Below are 21,495 nucleotides of genomic sequence, written 5' to 3' on the forward strand. Positions count from 1 at the left end.
AAGAATTAAACCAATAGAAAATTGTGGCTGTAATGCATTTATCTCAAGCAGCTGTGTATCAAGTGGTGCGTAAGTAGTTAAAGGAAATTTATGTTAATCAACTTGTAAAAAACTAGATAGAATCTTATGACTAGTCCCAAACACATGAGGAGTTACTGTAGGTAGGTATTTCTGGAAATGATGTTCTGGAGTGTTTACATTAAACAGCAAAGATACTTGCTTCTTAATTACACAGGTTTCTGCTAGATGATTTGAGATTAAAGTGTGGAAAATGAGCATGTCAACTACTCCTTTAAAATTTAGTTTAACAAAAAATGGCTAAGAATTTCCTTACATACATACTTTTTTTAATACAGCACAACACTCTTCCTGAATTGGTAATTCACTTCATACAATTACAGTTACATGGAAAAGTTGACAGGTTTAAATGGAAATACTCTCTTTAAAATCCCTTTATAAAAAAAAAAGTCTGTGTACAGATAGTAGTCATTTTTCAAAGTCTGTAACTTCATTAGTTTAAAAGCAAAAATCCAAAACACAGCTGTTCCCATATGCCCAAATTGCTTAAATTGGACCATTTTATTTTAAATATTTTAAAGCTAATTCTGAAGGACACCACCATCATAGGATCTAAATACAAAACCATTAGATTAAGAAAAATGACTTTTTGAAGTCTGAGTGTGAGAAAACTGATACTGACAATGACATATTAATGTGTCAATAATGAATAAATACAAGAACTTAAAATTCGAACCTCCAGCAATCTCATACATCATTCCCCTTTTTTTTTTTCTTGTGGAAATGATATAAAAGATTCAAATGTCAGAACTATAATGTCAGAACTGTTTATAATGTCAAGTGATGCATGTTGCATACTCTTAGTATATTCCATTGATCAAATCAGAACCTGGGATAATAATTGCAAATGATGGAGCACATTTCATGTGCAGGTGGACATGGATTTGAAGTGGATTTTGAAGAAAAACATTTTCATATTGAAGCCTTAATAATTGTTCCATTCAACCTACACCGATCTGTGCACAAATTATTTTGCATAAAGCTGATGCTTCTAACATTAACTAACATTAGTGAGATGCCTGCAGGGCACTGTCAGCCAAGGAGAACTTATGATATGATGTAGTAATTTGATAAAACTTGTTGCAGACTTGAGAGAGAATCAATCCCAACAGAAACAGAGAGAACTGTAATTTTCCCTTTGCAGACAGTTTTTGCAGTTCCGTTTCAGCTCATAGTATTAATCTTGTTATTTATAAAGTAAGGTTGAATGGCTTTTAGTGTGGTTTCCTAAGAAAATGAGGCATATGTGATCACACCATCTGTGAACAGCTACCACCTTCAGAGACAATTGCAACCCAGTTTGAAAAAACGTATAAGTCTCAAAGAGACTAAATTGCTAAAAGCTTTTGCCCACTTATCTGGGCAGGGCAAAGATACCTAAATTAGTACCCCCTGTCAGGGAAAGGCAGGAAGAATTCAGCTGTTAAACAGTCTGTTTGGCAAATGCCAGCAGTCCCATCAGCAGGCACTAGGCACGATACCTCTTACCTTTTGTCTCATGCAGCTGTGGCAAAGAGCCCAGTGAAAATGAATTGTTTGGAAAAGGAGGACATACACATCAAAGGACACAAATCTCTGGGGAAACAGAGTGCTTACAAAATTATTTGGTTTTAGCTATTCTTTGAACTTCTAATTTTACTCTACAAAGATAACAAAATTTCATTCCAGTGCTTCTATAAAAGGTTAATTTGAAAGAACAGTAGCTGAACCATGCCAAAACCATCAAAACATCACATTATTTTAATTTACAGATGTAATAAAATCAGGAGTGGTAGACAGCTTGTTAAGGAGGATGCACATCTTGGGAATATTAAGCTGAGGTGTTTCCCTGAGAACTTACTCCAATTTTGAGTACTGATTAGAGTAAATGTTAAGTTAATGCAAACCACGTTTCATTCATAATTGATCCAGACAGAACTCAGTCCTACCTAGAAGTTTATGTCCACACATTAAATAATAGGTTAAAGAGCCCATACTTAAAAGAAGAAATTTGTTAACTCCATATCTTCTAGAAAGGTTGCATTTTGCAGTATTTTCAGTGTTTTATTGATTACTCTGAACAGTCGTAGAGACCAAGTAAGTTATTTGTATTGCATCAAGTAGTTTTCTATTATATGTCAACAAAGGTTTGTGTTCTGTGGCTGCCACAGTCATTAGCGAGAGAAAGAATAAAGAAAAGGAGAGACACGGAGTCATGAGTGAAAATTGTTACTCCTCAAGCAGGCTGCTTGGTATTGTCTGGGCAGGCTTTGACAACATCAAGCTCTCTGAATGTATCAAATATTATCTTCCTTGAAATGATGACACAGATGCCACGTCCGTTACTGGATCCTTCAGATGCTGTGTCTCCTGCCACTCTGTATGACTTTGAGCACGTTGGAAAGGTCAAAACTTTTTGTAATCAATTCCATTAGGTCCTCATCGCTTTCCACACCATTGATAAATTCTTCTAAAGTCAGTTCCCCTGAAAGGAAATCAGATACTATTTAAGAACCGAGGAACCCAGCAGTCACTCTCAGCACAACACAAGGCCCTTCATGCCAGATAGATTGAATCCCTCAAGACACACCTTTCACAGAAGTCTAAGACAAATGTAAATGTTCAGTATCTATGGTGACAGAAATGTATGAAAAAGGGCACTAATGAAGCCTGTATCAAGGGTGAATTTAGCTGCATGGACCAATTCTTACTGAGCTAGCTGGAATTTATCTTATAGCTGGTTTTAACAGAGATTAGGGCGTGATTTGCCGAGGATTACCGGGGATACTCCCTGTGTTGACTACTAGGATTATTTAGAGCCACAATAAGATGTAGTAAAAAAAAAGTTGGTTAAGTGGTTTGATGAGATAAATTCTTCCAAGCAAATGAAATGGTCATTTAGAGCGTGATTTTTTTGGCTCATGTCAAAGTCAGGTAATACCTTGGAAGTTGAATGACAGCTATAAAATCTGTTTTATGGAGGAGCAGGAATATCATTTAGCATTCTTCCTCTTTTCCTGCTCTCTTCCCTGTCAGCAGAGGCAAAGGCCAGTCCTAGGCATGTGTCTGCTCGCATGGTGCACAGGAGTATACACAATTCCCTAGTCAGAAGTTATTCCAGTGATACTGTTTGGTTTTTTTTCCCTCTGAAAGGGGAAACAGAGACGAGTTTAATAGGAAGAGCTTGATTCTTTCCTCTGAGAACAGTTTAAAGTTTCTTGTTAAAATCACAAGTGATTTCTCACTGAAATAAGAAATGGCAAAGGGCCAGGCGGAGAGGAAGATAGCTGAATGACGTAGAGCCCTGGGGTGCAGGGGAGCAGCAATTAAGTCTCATGCACTTCTGGGTGAATGCTTAGCTAAATGACTTTTGGCTATTTTTGGATTTAAGTACTCCACGGAGTTTTTTTATGTTTTGTTTTTTGTTTGTAGCAACCTTGTAAACTTCATCTGATGTGAAAAAGGAAAATGATCAGCATTTGAAAAATGTGAAAATCACTTTCTAACCATGGGCAGGAAAGGCTGCTTCCTCTTTAGTCATACGGGTCCTCACTGCACTCGTGAGCAGGCTCATGTACACACTATTAAAAGTGGAAAGACGACAGTTGACAAAAGTCTTAGGCTTCAGTGAGAGGAGTGAGACCTTCTCAAGGGGCTGGTAGGCAGTGCCCTGAGGATGTTCACACCTCCTCTTTCAACCCCAGTGCCCTTGTATAGCCATCCTGGGAGAACAGACTGAACAAGCCATCTCTGTACATTTGTCTGTGTCCTCCTGCTTTGCCACTCATCCACTCACTTCCTCTGATCTCTTCTCCTGTCCCAGGCACTCCTTTTCCTTTCCATCTCCTTCCCTCTGTATGGCCTTTGGCTGAGGTCTTTGGTTGGGTGGCAATCCTGGACTCATCCGATGGACACACTGCATCATTTTCCTGCTTATGCAGGTCAACTGATCTTGCATCCCCTCCACTTAAGCCCAGGCTATATATTTCAAAGTACCAAAACCAGCATGCAAGCATACAAAAACCACTGCAGTTATCGGTGAGATGTGGTTCTGCTGTCATGCCCAAACTCACTGTGACCATGACGGGTCTCAGATTTCTGTAAGCTAATGAAAATAAATTGCAAAGCCATCAAGAGATTTGTTTTAAGAATTGCTCCCTAGAACCATGGGATTATTTCTTGTATTTTAGTGTGAGGAAAGACATTGCAACTTATTTGTCTATTTGCCCTTTTCTTTAATAAGAAGTTACAAGGAGGTAGCATAGTTTAAGCTAAACTTGGTAAAACTATAAGAAGTTACATAGTTTAAGCTAAACTTGGTAAAACTTGTCCCATTCCTCCGGTGGAGCTAGTCCTGCCGCTTTGCAGCCATTTAAAAAAAAAACAAAACACCTAAATATGGAAACTAATTTGAAATGGGGGTATTGTGAAGGTCATTCTGAATAATTAATGTTCTGGCATTTCATTGCTAAAATGTAAGACATGAAGTTATTTTTTCAGCTGATGGTCTAGCTCAGATACGATTATTATTTGCAGTAAACATATGGTCAAAGCAGGGGCCAGAGTACAAATAATCGTAGAATTTGGGTTAGATTCTAGAATATGACTGTATGTTATTTGGAGTCCGTTGGTAATTTGTCTTCACCCAAAAGATGGACCAAGCAGATGGGGAAAAAATCCTCTACAAGTTATTCCCATGCATCACAAGATCACTGTTTATACTTTGATTATATATCACAAGCAGCTTTTTAAAAAGTAACCTTAATACACCAAGTAAGACCAAAAAAATGAACAAAAAAATGCCCAAAATTCCTGGCTGGGATCTGATTTTGCTCTGCAATGCTTTCCTAATTTGTCGATGATTGCAGTAATTGATGTGAAACATAATAGCCAGTGGAAGGAGGATCTTCATGATTAGAAATATGAGGGAAGACATTCACGTGTGACAAGTTTTCTATTAGAAACAACTCTGAAGCTGTGAATTAAAAGTTTTTGTTTCCAAATGCAAATCCAATTGGCTTAATCTAGCTATCTTGAGAAAAAATAGTAGCATGTGTCTTAGCATGTGTTAACAATCAGACTTCAAGGGACATCCAATATGCTGTCCAACCTTTAGAACATGCTAGAGTGTGTGCAACCATACATCTTAATTGGTTTTCTTATCCATTTTAGATAGATTAAGCCAGCACAAATATACTAAAAAAATACCTGGATCACACTTTTATTTTGCTGTGCAATCAGAGCACTGGCATTTTGGATGAGCAGTGCAAGACCTCCACGTTTTAGCCCCTGCTGCATGTAATTCCTGTGTCAGCTTAATAGAGTCAGTTGATTTACACTTCATGGTAAAGCTGAAGTAATAAGGATAAAGAAGAACAAATTCAGGCTTTCAGTTAATCTAAAATTTAGTTCTTCAGTAGTGTGTTCAACTGCCCTCTTGATCTTCTTCCTTATGGGGGACAATCCCTGCCAATGCCAAGAAAAATTAGAGTCTTACCATCATTGTTCACGTCTATCTTCTGAAATACCATGTTTGTGAACTCTTCAGCAGACATGTTGGTGTGGCCATTAATAGCCTGGATAGCCTGAAGGAAGAAATGAAGAAAGTTCTTTCAGACTTTTTTCCATCAAGTTGTAAAAACAATACACTGGCAACTGCAGTAATTGCGATGCAGCTCTTTAGTTCACCAACCCTTTCAAAAATTGCTAAATAAATAGCTATTTCAAGTAAATCTTCAGTAATGAGGATTGGAAATTTAATTAACATCACACAGCCTGAAGATTACAGACTAATTTACATATCTCTGAAGGTCTTCTGAAACCATGTCGCACCTCTGCTCTGCAATACACTTTAGATTCCACACCAGCATTTTTATCTGGCCCTAGAGAGTTCTGTGTCTTTGGAGAGTGCCCTGTGGTCTGTGTGATTGAAATATAGTATTATTTTTCACAGCTGAAAGCACACGAGCAGAAAGCCTAAGTCATTTTTCTATTAAGACATGTTTAACTCAGTAATCGCATATAAAGTCAGACCAGCAGTCCTGAAAGTTGGCAGAATTTACTTGTCGTCCAAAGAAATTAAGAAAACCAGAAGTCTCCCCCCAACTTTTTCTGTGGAAAAGGGACCCAATATTTGGAGTAAAGATATACATGAATATTTTTGCAAAATTGTATCCTATTCACTGAGACAGTACTTTTTGCATTTTGGTGATTGTTCAGGTTAATAAAATAGGAGCCCTATATGTTAATAGCCAGTGGTCCAGAAGCAACAAGCATATGTTTACAGAGTTGGACTCAAACTGATATCACAATTAGTAAGTGACTGGGAAAATACATACATATGTATGTACAAGCAGACATACATATATGCTCTATAATGGGCATACTATAAGATTTGTTTTTCTACACCTGAGTTATCTTGAAATGAACTGTGCTGTGTAAGATAGTTCACTGCGTGTGCTAGCTGTTTCCTTCAGTATTCCTGATATTATTTTAGAATTCATTGTATTTAAATAAAACTTAAGTTAAACCTATTCAGCACTGATGTGGAATTCTTGATCATCACTGTCATTATCTTACTTTGCACAAACAAGTTTGAAAAGGCAGCAAGAATTTTACAAAAATACATACATAAACTTCTTTGTATTACTAATTCATACTTCAGATACTTCTGGTGTTTTTTATGTCTGATCCTGATGCAGGCTTCAGAAGAAGGTTGCACCTCTGCCACAGTTAAATTTGTTGTAGTGCTGAGAGTAAAGCAGTGGTTCCTGAAGTACTTAAATCACTGACAACTGCAGAATCACCTTATATAATAAAATAAAATAACTGAGCTGTTAAAAGGCACTGAGAGGGCGCATGGTTGTCTGGAAGGGATTTTGATGGTTGGTAATGATCTGCTGGTCCAAAGTCTGCACAGCTGTAAGGTCAGATGAAGTTTTAACAGGACTTCTGTGATTTAAATGAATGTCTCAGATATGACATATCTTTTTGGACAAGCCCTTGTTTACTGATGCTTAGTATAAGCAGGGCCTTTAATGGCTGTGAGCCTGTATTTTGCATTTTATTTAGAGCCCACTGATTTTAACCTAGCCTAGGTCAAATGACTTGGGCAGCTTTAAGTTAAAGTTCTCATATTCTAAAAGAGAAGAAAATACACAAAGGTTTAAACTGTTTTTAAAACCTGGTAAGTTAAAAAAGAAATCTCCTTTACATTAAAAGGATTTTAATTCTCTTTTGGGATAAAGCCCAAGACAAAACACAGTCACCTCATTTCCTCTGTGTGAAAAATGATGGAGAATATCTGCAAAAGAAAGGCATCGTTAGTCTTAAACGAGGAGAAATCTGGGAGATGCAGCCTCTCCTTCTACCTTTAGAAAGCTGCTTTTTAGATGGTGATGCATCAGCTTTATTTGTTTGACCTCATGGCTCCATCTGGCTCCAGTTCCTTTTAATTTGGGCAGCAGGTCCTGAAAGTCTCTAACAGCGCCTCGTCAGGCACCAGCAGTAACACAGAATCCAGGCAAAGTACGCTCCTTGTTTACTATTACATTAAATCCCTATTTAGATTTTATGCTCCCTGCAGCAAAACCTTGATCTGTAATGAGCCCTATACATTTAGGGAGCAGTATTAAGTCATTTGTATTTGCAAGGAACCCTATAATATCTTTTGGATGAAAGGAGTTACTGAAGTGCAAAATATTATTTCACTAGAGCAAGCTGAAAAATACAGAATAATTTTAAAGAAAGAATTATACTGCTATGTTTGAAAGGGACCCATTTTCTGCAAAATTTTCTACAAAATTTGTATCCAAATGTCACTGCATGATTTAATGATAAAATTAATTTTCCCTAATATAATTTTAAAATAGGGGCAATGGCATTTATAGTAAACAAATCTAAAAGCTTTTCAAAAAATTGAAATATTGGAATATTTTGATGAAATATATAGTTTCCTGCAGCAAGTTCGGTTTGAGAAGCCAGTGTTCTGCATTAGACTGGCACAGACACTTGGAACCAGCTGTTTTATTCAGTATGCTGCTTCAGTTCTACCCTGCCTTATGGTATAGTTTATCACAATAATTTCTCTACTGTTTCTACACTTTTTCACTTTCAGTAAAGCATTGTATCTGTAGAACTATGATTTAAAGTAAAATACTGCTTAGATATGTTTACCTCAATAAGCAAGAAACTAATGGCAGGAGTATCGCTGGCTGGAACAATTCTGGTTTTACAACTGTAAATCGTTAGGTAAAGTACAGACAATCCATTTACAACACATGATGAAGCCACTGTTTCAGGTGCAATGCACTATGTCAAATGCTCTTGCTATTGGTCATAACTTCCTTACCGTGAATATGCTTAATAGTTCTTTTCTGTCAATACATCCGTTTCCATCAGCATCGTATAGCTTAAAATACCATTTCAATTTTTGGTCAATTTTCCCTCGTATAACCAAATTTATTGCAGCTATGAACTCCAAGAAGTCTATAAATCCATCCTAAGAGAGAAAGAGAGAGAGAGAGAGAAAACAACCCTGTTTAACAACATTGGTTTTCTGTTCATTCTGGCAATTTCACAGAAACAGGTCATCGAATTTGCTATAATACACACTGATTTGTAAAGCACCTTAACAGAGAAATCTCCTGTGGTGTGTAAAAAGAATGCACTCAACTGGAAGCACTATAAGAAGGGGCGTTAGCACAGACAGTTTTATTCTCCCCTGAAAGCTGGGAGCAATAGGGGTGGGGGGCAAATCTGTCCTGAGCAATTGTTATTGACATTTTTTGAGAAGAGAAACAGTTTTGTGGTAGACCTGCATGTCAAAAAGGGGAGTCTGGGATATCTGGTTTGGTACTAATAAGATGTCTACAGCGGAGTTGCTTATATTCATATGGGTACTGCACAACTACGGATGATTTGCAATGCAACAGAGCTGCTCCAGGTGTTATTCATCCGAGAGATGATGTAGTTAAGTGCTGTACATGGTAACCAATAATCTGGCATGAATTCCAGATACTATGTTTTTTCCATATAAACACCAGGTCTCCGACTAATACATTTTGCACAGGATATAAAGCCTTCAAGTCATAAACTAGTTTCTAAATAGTGAAGATTTGGGGATATTCATAGGGAAAGAGGGAAAGAGCATTTCAGATCTATTTAGTTCCATATTTTCTGCTTTCTTCTCTGAAGCTAGTGATGGAAACCTGTCAAGGACAGGCCTCCATGGTCAGGTGGTCTACGCCACTGAGACAGTTCCTCTGTTTCTGTAAAAATGTGGTGAGGATGGAAGAAACAGTTGCTGAGTTTGGAGAGTACTTGCTCCAACTGCTTCTCATGTGCATGTAAAAAGAATTAACAGCTGTTAAATTTAATCTTGTGGTCTTTTTGTTGATCAGAAACCAATCACTTGGAAAACCTTGGAAAGACTATCATTGGTTTCAGATGGCCTGTGATTGAGAAGAGAAGGTTGGATGAGTATCTAGTAGGTTTAGCACGTTACTTATTTTTATTGTCATACAGCAACAGAAGTCTTGCCAGTTGGGGTTTTGCAACCAGCAGGCATTAATCTGCCCTCGAGAGTCTACTAGACCAAAAGAAAAGGAGTCCTGTAAAGGTGTGGTGCGACTTATTGCCATACTTGTAGTGCTTGCTTTGACTTCTGTGCAAGGCTGTTTGGCCGAGTGGCACCTAAGAGATAAATCCGATGTTTCAAACACACTGGATTTGATGTACATGCAGAAATGGTGTGTGCGTAACTTGTGCAGACTGACGATTGCTTCGCAGACTCTTTGTGCAGGTTCAGCTGTGGCTGCTGGATTTACTGTAACTGCAATCACAGCAAAGTCAGCAAAGGCAAAGACACAATTCAACCACTGTTTGGGATTAAATGAAATTTGGCAGTCACTGCATGTAGTTTTCAAACAAGATTAGTCCCAGTATTAAAAACAGATGCTTTACCAAAAAATGACACATCATGTACCACAAACTTTGTGCTTCTTTTTGGCACACCAGCTTGAATTTCAATTTTTGCCAGTATTATTTCAAGAAGCATCTCATCAGGTATTTTACTGGAGGCCAGGGTTTATTTTGCTGATTACGTTTCCATCATCTGATTTGATGGATCTATTAAGAATGTGGTTAGACGCATTTCACATTGCTGCTTTTTTATTGCATTTCATACTACTTGTTGAAGCTACAGATTAATTTTAGGATTGCTGGATGTCCATGACGAGATTAATTTTCTTCTTTCTCCTTTACATTTCACTTGGGGATTTTAGAAAATAGTATTTGTTTTGCTTTCTTCCTATATTTTGTTGTTGCTCTGCAAAATATCAGAAGTTTGGAAAATGTAATAATCAACTTAATGTGTTCAGGTATGTAATTCTGATCTCATGGATCATTTGGCCTGCCCTGAGCAGGAGGGGACTGAAGAGCAAGGTCAAAAATCTCCCATCTCTGAAAAACACCTGAGGGAAACTGTAATTGCCAGGAAAGCCCCAGACACATTCTGTACACATGCAAAGACCACCAGTGATATGTTAACCTCAGCAGCCAGTGCACCAGGAGTAGAAATACTGAGAAGGCGGACATGTTTATCTACATGATGTGGAACCAGAAGCATTGCACAAAAGCATTGATGAGAAATTTACTGTTTTTCCTTTCTACATCAAAAGACATATATTGTAGGTAGAAAAAAACCACGTTTGTGTGATGCAGAAGGTTATGGTGATGTTGTTACACATATAAAGAGCTTTCTCAGATAAAGAGAAATACTGTGCTTTTTACAGTAGCGTCCAAGAGACTCGGAATAGGACATTAAATAATGAAAAAAGTCGTAACAGTAACCTATGAAGATCATCCTGTGTTCTGTGAGTACAACAAATAATACAATAAATGTGTTACGATGTTATTAAAAGAATAGTGCCGTGCTGATTTACCCATCTGCTGCTCTGTAACTATTAACAATACAAGATCTAGGTAGGTCCTTACATGTTTCCGGGCTCTGTAAAATTTCACTCTGTGCAGCGCACACAGTGAAGTATCTGTTGCTCATTAGGAAGTCAGTAATTCACAAGCAAAGAGCTACTGTAAAAATAATAAAATAAATGCTAATAAAATAGAAAAATCCAACAACATAACAAGCAGAGCTAATTGCAGGTGGTGGGAGATAGAAATAATTTACTCCTCGTGCTTTATTCTGTTATTCCAAAGGCCAAATTTCTAATACTTCTATTAAATTGAGTTAATGCTGGTGAAACCTGCTTATTTGACAGCTTAGGATACGGGACAGATTTGGGTGACGGATGCATTTCTTGTGTGTGAAAGCTTGTTTTCCATGTCTATGGAGCTGGCCATGCCTTCCACTGCTGCAGCACAATTACACTGGGATACCATGGGCAACTGGAGCGGGGGTGAAGTCCTGTTCCCTCTCTGCCAGGGTGTGCAGATCCAGCTGGGGTAAGCGCACAGGGCACTTACCCCCTCTGGATATGGTGTAAAACAGGGAGGGAGCCAGAAATCTCCTCATGCAATTCTGAGGAGTGGGCCGGAGAGACACCCAAAAAAATGGGTTCAAAACTTCTTTTACATTCCCCAAAGTCTTTTGGACTTTCTGCTTAGCATAGTAGACTTAATAAAAATATATACTTTTTTTCAGTGTCTTTAACAGCTTGACCAGATGAACTAGAAGCTTAAGGACGCGTTACGGTTGTGAATGTGTTTGTACGCTTTGATACTGTGTTTTTGTAACTTGTTTTGCATTCACTGATGAGTGGTTTTTATTTTTTTAAGCCGCTTGGAGCAGTTTGATTCGCAAAACAAGGACAAAAGAAGGCTCCGAAACTGGAAGGAGAATTTGCTGATGATACAAAACTGATCCTCATGGCCCCGAGGGCACCACCAGCCCTGACTGCCCCTGCTCAGGGCCCAGGCCCCATTTCAGTTTTTCGTTAGTTACTGGATCTCCTGAGGAGAAAGCAACTTAATCTTATCTTTCTCATGAGGCGTTTTGGCTTCAGAATGTCAGCCTGTGTGCAGTTGCTGGCGGCTGCTCACTTTTGTTCAGTGAGGAGGGGGATGCATGTCCTGTGAGGGCAAAGCCGGGCCAGAAGGGACCGCAGCATTACACAACGGCCATTAATACCCCAGCCCCGGAGCCGTAGGAGGGTATTACCCGTCGGTTCCCAGAACAGCGTTGCTAATCTTCACAGCTCCTTAAAAAAACTCTCACAGCTTCAAACTGTTCGGATACGGATTAAAAAATAATTGACTTGTCAGTTGTGAGTACACAGCTGATCTCAAATGGCACAGTAACTCAAGGTTTGTCCAGAGTGATCTGAACTCGGCGTTTTGGGTGGCTGGCTCTTATGTGATGGTGATTTCCTACCCTTGCAGATGCAGTGCCACCAGGACAGTGAGCCAGCCATCTGCCACAGCACACCACGGCTGTGCCTGTGGAAAGGGCAGATTTCTGTCCCTGCAAAACTCTACGATGAGTGAACGCATCGCTTAACGTGTGGCATTCTTAACTTACTGAGGACTCTACTAAGAGTCGATACACAATAAGCAGTGGCTTGCTTTCAAATTTGCTCCTGAAAAATCTCTAAACTCAACCTGACACCAGGAGAATAGCTCAACAGGCTTTAACAGGATTAACAAGTGTGCAAATATAGACAATCTATGTATTTCAAATCTAGGCCTTTAGGACATTAAGCCACCTTCCTGCCCCACCCCCTGTCTTTCAGAATACTACTTAAACCTCATAAGGCAGAGGGAGGAGGCACAGGTCAAACAGCAGATTACAACAGCTCAGAATAACTGTGAAATTTATAGCTAATCCTATGTGCTTTCTTTCTCTGTAGACCCCGTTTCAAATATAGCGCTGCTTTCTCCGCCCTCAGAAACCTAAAGGAGGATTCATTGCAATCCATTTCATCTTTCCCCATTTCCTTGCTTTCTTTTTACTTCTAAAGACTTTCAGCTGTTCCTCAGAGGTTGCACATGCACTATTGAAGAAATACAGAGCTGCTTGTGACTCTATTGCTTTGACACATCCCTAAGGACCGATATTGGAGTTTGGGGCTTGAAGAGAGCTCCAGATTCCCTGCAAGCTGTGGCCAGAATCACCAGTTTCCTAAGCAAACAAAGCTGGCCTTTGTCATGGGGTAGGGGGAGAATCTCAGCAAGCAAAGGCTATTGGATAAGGATGAAGAACGAAGCAGGGAATTAGGAGCTGCAGATTGTTAAGTGGTTTTGTGATAGTTGCACGCCCACTGTTACATAGAGACAAGGCTGTATTCACCAGACTGTTACAGAATGTTCTGCTTTGCCCAGATGAAGAGGACCTGTGAGATTTGGCGATTCAGAAAATACAAGGACGTTTATGTTAAAGGAGTTGGAAATGCACAGCCAGATATGTGTCATGGCTCTCAGGCTCGTAGGCTGCCCTGGTAAAACCTGGTGAAATCCAAAATGTTAAGACAACAATTTTATTTCTTTAAAATTAACAACTACCCCCAACTCCCTGCCAACACTCATGATTTTCTTTCAAGATTACTGGAGAAGCGAGGAGACAGGAAAGTCACCAAGGCATTGGGCTGGGTCCTGTGCTCAGCCTGCAGCATGTCACAGCAGTGCCCAGGAGGGCTGTACTGAGAGAAAGCATGTGCTCAAGGATCTAGCCCTCTGCCATCATCTCCTGGATGGTGGGGTTCGTCTTTCTGCACCCTGCCTGTGCTTTTAGGAGCATCTTTCCCAACTTAAAACAAAGCAGTAAGCAAGAGAGAGAAAACTAAAAAAGGCAGCCATACCGCATTTTGCAGCAAATTTCTTGCTGAAAATTGGAGCAAATTTTTCTTGTTTGACAAACCCAAGAATGTAGCAGAACAAACCTCCAGAAAAAGCACTTTGAAGATATACATATCTTCTAGTGGCAAAGATGCTCTATTTGGCAGATTATCTCGGGTGCTCCTAAATAATATTTTTAGGAATTGATGTCTCAAGGGATGTACACAAGAAGGCTCCCAAAAGTTAAACAAATATACTGTCATTGCCTAAACTACTCAATATTATCAGATAGAGGACTTCAGGGAAGTAAAAAGTTAGTACTCTGTACCTTCTTTACCTAGTAGGTGTTTTTTATTTCTGTAAAAAATGGGAAATTATAAATCATGTTTTGTCACAAGAAAGCAGTTACCAATTTGCTTTCATTACATGAGTTTGTGCCCAAGTTAGTTAAAAGAGAACATCCAATTTCTGCTGCAGTTTTTATGCAATTATTGTTTCCAAAGCATGGTTCACCAACCTTATTGTCACCTACAAATGTGTGAATCATGACTGCATAATTTCAGATGTTTCAAAGCAACACTTAAGTGATAAAGGGGAAAAAGAAGAAAATGTAAACCTAGAGTAGCCTCTAACTGTTCTATTCATAATTAATCAGGAAATAAATAGAAAAAAAGACAGTTGAACTTTTACTTAAAGTTTCTTTTAAAAAAGCAGCATATTCCTGAACTATTTCTCATTAAAATTACTTTCCCCGTTATCTACATCTTAACTTAACAAGCAGTATTTAAAAGTAATTATGATTAATTGTACAAAGTTAATCTTCATTGCCTATTCACATAATATGACAAAAATTACAGTGTTAGCTGATAATGGTAGTAATATGCTCCAAGCGCTTTTTAAACTCAGTGAAAGCTGCAGAATACATGCTAATTTGTTTACACTTAAATGAAATTTTCAAAGAAACCTTACAGTTGTATGCTCGTTTTGGCTGGGGTAGAGGTAATTTTCTTCACACTAGCTAGTAGGGGGCTATGTTTTGGATTTGTGCTGGAAACAGTGTTGATAATACAGGGATGTTTTAGTTATTGCTGAGCAGTGCTTCCACAGAGTCAAGGCCTTTTCTACTCCTTGTACCACCCCGGCAGTGAGTAGGCTGGGGGTGCACAAGGAGTTGGGAGGAGGCACAGCTAGGACAGCTGATCCCAACTGACCAAAGGGATATTCCATGCCATGTGACATCATGCTTAGCATATAAAACTGGGGGAAGAAGAAGAAAGGGGGGGAAGTTTGAATTCATGGCATTTTGTCTTCCCGAGTAACCATTATACGTGATGGAGCCCTGCTTTACTGGAGATGGCTGAACACCTGCCTGCCCATGGGAAGCAGGGAATGACTTCCTTGTTTTGCTTTGCTTGCGTGCACAGCTTTTTCTTTACTTATTAAACTGCCTTTATCTCAACCCATGAGTTTTCTCACTTTTACTGTTCTGATTCTCTCCCCAATTTCTCCATGGGGGAGGTAGTGAGTGGCTGCGTGGTGCTTAGTTGCCGGCTGAGGTTAAACCACAAAAACGTGTCGTTAGAAAAGTGTAATTGCTTCAGCTTGATGTGTAATATTGGTCACTGAGTAATTGCAGAGGAAACAGCTCTAAATCCTTTCTTTTGTTTTAAAAGCAGTCAGGAAGTGTAGGAACTCAGGTAGCACAACTCAGTGGGAGACTGCGTAGACAATGAAGATTTATTTTTAGGTAAAATTGAACTTCATCATTCTTTCACATTCCTCCCTTTCTATACTGACTCACATCGAATTTTGCTACATTTGTTTCTGCAGGACATTCAGTAAAAATGTATGTGATACAAATTTAATCCATGTTAAAAAAAAAAAAAAGGAAAAAATGTTAATTCAAACAATCACTTGACCAAACCCCTAAGTGCTTAACTTTTATTGTCAGTACTTTTTGCTACTGAGTTCTCTGTATCCAATGCAGTGATTAATTTTCTTGAGGTCTCCTGTGCAACATAGTTGGCATTACAGCTTCCCACAGGACCTACAGGCTGCGCTCTCTTAACCTGTGGATCTCAGGTGCTGGGTTCTAGTGTGAAGTGGGACCCCGGACAGCCAGCTGCCAGGGCCTTGGTGGTTGTAGTACATCTGGCCTTGCTCCACCACAAACCATGTCTTTGATCTGGGCACGCGTAACAGTGTGATGGACCTACTGCCCCCAAGGGAAGCAAATCTCTATTGCAAACACAGTGAGCCTGGACATGCTGTGCACAGATGGCAAGGAAGGGGCTATGCAGTGCGGTGGGGACACTTTGTGGTGTGCACTGTGAGTACTGATGCCCCATCACATAGTTTAATCCAATCCAGCTAAGCATCAAGACTGCTATGCAAGGCGAATTCGACTGGAATATTACTTAATATCACTTGCCTACATGAATATTTTGAAATTTTGTTTTTAAAGAGAAAATTCCTTGGACATTCAGATTACCCTTTTTGAAATGGAAAAAAAAAAAAAAAAGACTGAATTTTGCAATGCTCTAACAAAAATCTGGAACAGATCTCACTTTAATGTCCCATGTAACGAATCAGCCTTCCACACTTGATGGTGCTGTGCCACTACTGGGGAATTACCTCTGGTCTAAAACTTTTAGATCATAAGTTGTACCATCAAATCCTATAGTCAAGAATTCAACTGTACTGACATTAAGCAAGTGATGATTTTAGTGATAATGTTACTGTAGGCTTTTAGCTGATAATGACACATTATTATAGTATAAGTTAGTACTATCATAGCAGTAAGTCCTGTGCCAAACCACTAGAAAACAAAATTAAGATTGTCAAATTGCACCAATAATTGTGGGAAGTCCTTACAAAGTAATAGGTTCCTTTTTGGAATCAATGTATAAAATTGGATGTAAAAAAATTCTGGAGGTAGTCAAGAAGAACAAAGACATTCTTTAAGACAATCTATAAATAAATAGAGTAGTGTTTCATGGAACCAGGTGAAATATTCATAGAACATAGTTTCTGTTCCATGGAATTTCTTATAAGGGTACAGTACCTTTCAAAAGCACTTAAGCATGCTGAGAAAAATGATGTAACTACACTGCCTTGAACACAGAAAAGCATAATTTAACCTCCTCCTTATTTACAGTAATGAGGCTAGTTACTTTATATTTGTGATAATTTTATGCAACATTACTCCAGATAAAGGAGAAGCAAATGGGTTGGCTTTCTTGTTTTTGTTGGATTGTGTCTGAAACTAATGGGTAAAGGATTTGTACATGTATCTGTCAACTCCAAAAAGCCTGAATATTTCAGGAAGTAAGAGCTGTAGATTTTTGTTACTTCTGACAGAAGAATTCTTTATAGCTAAGAGATATCTTGATTCTTATTTTCTTCTAGCCCTTGGTTTAGAAGCCGATTAATTTTTTTACACACAGGCTTTTATTGCTGACTCTACAATGTGATAGCTACAACTGTCATGAAAAGAAAGTAAGTTTTCTAAGTATTTCTTGTTGTGGAGACTAATTAGGTGATTGTGAGAGTGAAAAAGGGTTCAAAACCAGAAAAAGCAAGAGTTAGACTTCGCTGGGCAAAGTGGTAGTGCTATCCACAAGTGCTGGGCGAACACAAGAACAACAGAAAAGGAATAGCATGAAGTTTAGCATGTCTTGACATCTAGAATACCAGCTTACATGACTCTTGGCCTGATAGTGGGGTGTGTAATGCAGATGTTGCTGCTGCAACCTTACTGCCTTGGTTAAGCTGGCTGGGTAGAGTAAGCTAAGAAAAGCGTACTTGTCCACAGAGTCATTTCAGCCTGAAGACATCCCTAAAATTTTGTGTGCAGCTGACCCTATGTTTGCACAACTATTTGAAGACTTAGGATGCAAAAGAAGAAAGTTGTTCAGGAAAGTTTGGGAAAATATTCCTATAATTATTATCCCATCTCACCCTGCTTTGGATAACTATTTACTATTACACCCAATTCTATTATGTCAACTTTGGTAATGCCTGCAACCATGTAAGGATGCAGCAAATTGTCTAGGCAGTTCCTTAGGCAGCCTGACAATTCGTATCATAGCAGCTATTCCTGGCCCTGAGGACACATCAGAGCAAGACAATCTGATAAAGGAAGCCACCTGAAGATCAAATTTTCCAGCAAAGGACAGTTAGCAAAGATGTCCTGAGCCCACAAGAGGTGGAAACACTTAATATTTAGGTTCCAGGTAGTGTTTGTAAGTATTGCTCACTAGCAGTCATTTTACTTTGTCTTTTAAGAGCTCTTCATGCCTTCAATAAGAATGTGGAAGGCAGCTATCACATGGTGCTAGGTAACTGTTGCATAGTTGGACCATGCCAGTCTTTAGCAAAATAACATCTTTAGCAGAATCTCTAGCAACTAATTGCCTCATATTGATGAAAAAAAAATTCCTCAGTCTCTCACAATTCTTAAGAAGTTAAATGAAGAATGAGTTGCATTAATCATAGAATGGTTTAGGTTGGAAAGGACCTTGAAGACCATCGAGTTCCAACCCCTCTGCCATAAGCAGGGACACCTCCCACCAGACCAGGTGTCCCAAGGCCACGTCCAGCCTGGCCTTGAACACCTCCAGGGATGGGGCCTCAACAACCTCTCTGGGCAACCTGTTCCAGTGCCTTACCACCCTCAAAGTGAAAAACTTTCTTCCTAACGTTTAATCTAAACCTGCCCTCTTCCAGTTTATAGCCATTCCCCCTTGTCCTATCACTACCTGCCCTGGTAAAAAGTCCTTCCCAAGCTCAAATCAAAACATCTCTGAAAAATATTACATCTGTGAATATTGGCATGCTTTTCTTGGAATATGAGGTGCGACCACTGCTTTTGTAGAGAATTCCATGGCCAAATGATTTGCATTTCCTTCTACTACAATACCTGAGAAGATATACTTGGCTAATCCTATTCGTGTCCCTATAACCAGAGAGGATAACATCTATTTATAGCCAGAACACAGCATCAGATGATGAAAAGTCTACCTGAAAATCAGAACTATAAAGGCACGGCAGGACAGTGGGGAAGGAACTGGTATGAGGATAAAAGGAATGGTGGTCTGCCTCCCAACACTTGTCAGCATTGTGCAAAGTACGAGGAGTGAAGGGAAACTCTTATTCTTCAGGAAAAGAAAAATAGGTGTGACTTGAGATTTAGATTTAGACTTTATATTGCTAGGTAGTCATTTTGACACACAACAAAGTTCTATTGAAGTAACACATTTTTGCATTTCTTATCTGTTCTACATCAAACAGCCTGTTTTAACTTTCTTCTTTAGATTTTAGAATTTATTCTTTTTTTTTTTTTTATAGTTCTAATCTGCATAATGATGTCAGGTGAACTCTAGTTTATCACAGAACTACTTTAAATTTTAAATGAAAAAGCTCAAACTAGAAAGATGACTAAAGATTGACATCAGTTGATGTGTCCTTATCTAAAGATTTCTTAAACTCTTTGCTGTGGAGTGTCCATTTTTTGGCACCTACCAACGTTATCTCTGAATAAAAAGTGTAACAGAAAATACTGTTCCCTGTTGAGGACTATCCAATGCTTTATAAAAAGTTAACAGAAGATCCTTGAATTTGCATAATTTTCCTTTGGTGCCACATACCTATTAATCTTCTTTACTCTTCATGGTATGTCCTACCTTTTAAAATCTGATTTTCTTACAAAGCAACAGACACTTGTTCCTGTAGCTAGTTTCAATTAATGCCAAAATAAGCAATGAGAGAACTACAATTGCAGCATCCCATTTTCAGTACAGTGCTTCGCATGTTAAATGGCTATACAAATTTTATCCTTCACAGGTCATAAGAACCCAATCTATCAATTAATTAATCCTTACAGTAATCAATTTTTATTTTAGTGGTGGCAAAACCTATCTGTGAGCCATTGGAAGGGAATGGAAATGGTCTGGGTTTCTGATTTAAAGAAAGAAGATATTTTATTTTTTTTAGAATACGTGTTAAATAGTAGCAGTGCTGACTATAGAATGTTTCTTTAGTTCTTTTTAAGAGCAAGGAACACTTCAAATATATTATGGATACACCAGACATTATTCTTCTAGATATGCTCTCTCCTTTAACATTGTATAACCTCATTTTGAAGGATGTAATATCTCTGAAATGTGATACATATTCTCACAGAATACAAAGTATATATCAGTATACTTGGCAACTACTGAAGTATTTTAGATAAATATAACTGTTTCCTCTCTAAAATTCATCAGTATGCGGCATGAACTAGGACTGCATGACAGTTATGCGTGGACTGAGATGCAGAGGGAATAAAAAAAGCAGGAGGAATTCAGCTTACTTGTGTGTGGTTGCAGCTTTTTCATTTTTGTATTACAAATAGCTTAAAGGTGAAGACGACTCAGATCATTTTTCTCTAAAATGACCTAATAAAGGGAATCTTTAAAAAAATGAATTCTGTTGTGCTTGTATTTTAATAAAAACATTATTTTTTAAGGCTTTCCTTGGAAAGCTGTGGCAAAAGATAAACCCACCATTTATTATCCTGCCAATGACATTGTGGAAATGATGCTTACAAGTAATAACGTATGAGTCACGAATAAAATGTTTGCTTAAATGCTACCTCCTGCACTCCTCTTGATAATCTCAAGGAAAGTTAACTTTGCAATTAGAGTTCTGAACATTCAGCATCTTTATTTTTCACTGGAGCTAAGAATGATGAAGAACTACTTTCAAACTTCACTAGCATTATTTATTTGTTTGTTTGTTTAATTATTAGCAAAGCATCCCATGGAGGTCAAGGAAGGGATGAAAAGTCTTGACAGAACCCTTGTTTTTAAGAAACATGGAAAAATTAAAGACATCTGCATACCTGGTGTATAAGGTCATGTAATTATGAAACAGATGGTGGTTTGCACAAGAGACACATCAGAAATGGTTAGCGTTTATTTAGCATGTTCCTGAGAAGAAAGCTTTTAGGACATAGCCAATGTCTCTAATCTCCAACAGAAACAGACCGTGGCTGGAAACAGCTTTTAGACATTGAACAGATTCACTCTGTTGAGCCAGAGGCGTGAATACCTGTACGGTACTACACTCTGCCACATATAAACATGCAAGATAATTGACTCCAAGAAGGCATACAGCCACAGCAGCATTGCCTCATTGGCATGGTAAGTTAGTGCAATGCTCTGAGCTTACATGGTCTGCCTGCTGCCAAGACCAGAGGTAACCTCAATCTCTACACGACATTGCATTGTGCTGTGAAGATGTACCCCTCCCTGTTGTGCGTCCACTGACCATAGTCATTTCCATGAGTGGGGAGCTGAACTGCTGTGTTATCTGCAACCTAAAGTCGTCTAGGGAATGATAAGATTTGGCTTGCAAGCGAATTCCTGTTGGTATTTGTATGGATGACTTGACTGAAACAAGCTTCAAATAAGCTTTCAATCTGTCACATATTGTCAAAAAAAACCAAAAAACCAAACAAACCACCCTACCATGCTGCCATAATTCCTTTTTAACTGTTTCCAGTTTACTGGCAAGTTGGTTTTTTAAAAATGCAAATCCTACCTAGGAGAAACATGTCTGTAACAGACTCCAGATGGAAGCAACATAGCTAACAAGGAGGTAGAA

The 21,495-nt window shown here is 38.6% G+C and overlaps 1 protein-coding gene across 1 annotated transcript in view; it reads right to left on the reverse strand.

Annotated features, from left to right (window-relative positions):
• Positions 1-2,411: 2,411 nt before the first annotated feature.
• Positions 2,412-21,495, reverse strand: part of GUCA1C (guanylate cyclase activator 1C) — a 34,645-nt gene continuing 15,561 nt past the window's right edge. Inside the window, exons 2-4 of the mRNA XM_009888489.1 lie at positions 8,408-8,557; positions 5,555-5,642; positions 2,412-2,542 (exon numbers count right to left, since the gene is read on the reverse strand). Coding sequence (XP_009886791.1) covers positions 2,412-2,542; positions 5,555-5,642; positions 8,408-8,557 — 369 coding nt within the window. The remainder of the gene's footprint in view (positions 2,543-5,554; positions 5,643-8,407; positions 8,558-21,495) is intronic.

The sequence above is a fragment of the Charadrius vociferus genome, unplaced genomic scaffold (genome assembly GCF_000708025.1).
Source record: "Charadrius vociferus isolate BGI_N301 unplaced genomic scaffold, ASM70802v2 scaffold487, whole genome shotgun sequence".
NCBI classification, from domain to species: Eukaryota; Metazoa; Chordata; class Aves; order Charadriiformes; family Charadriidae; genus Charadrius; species Charadrius vociferus.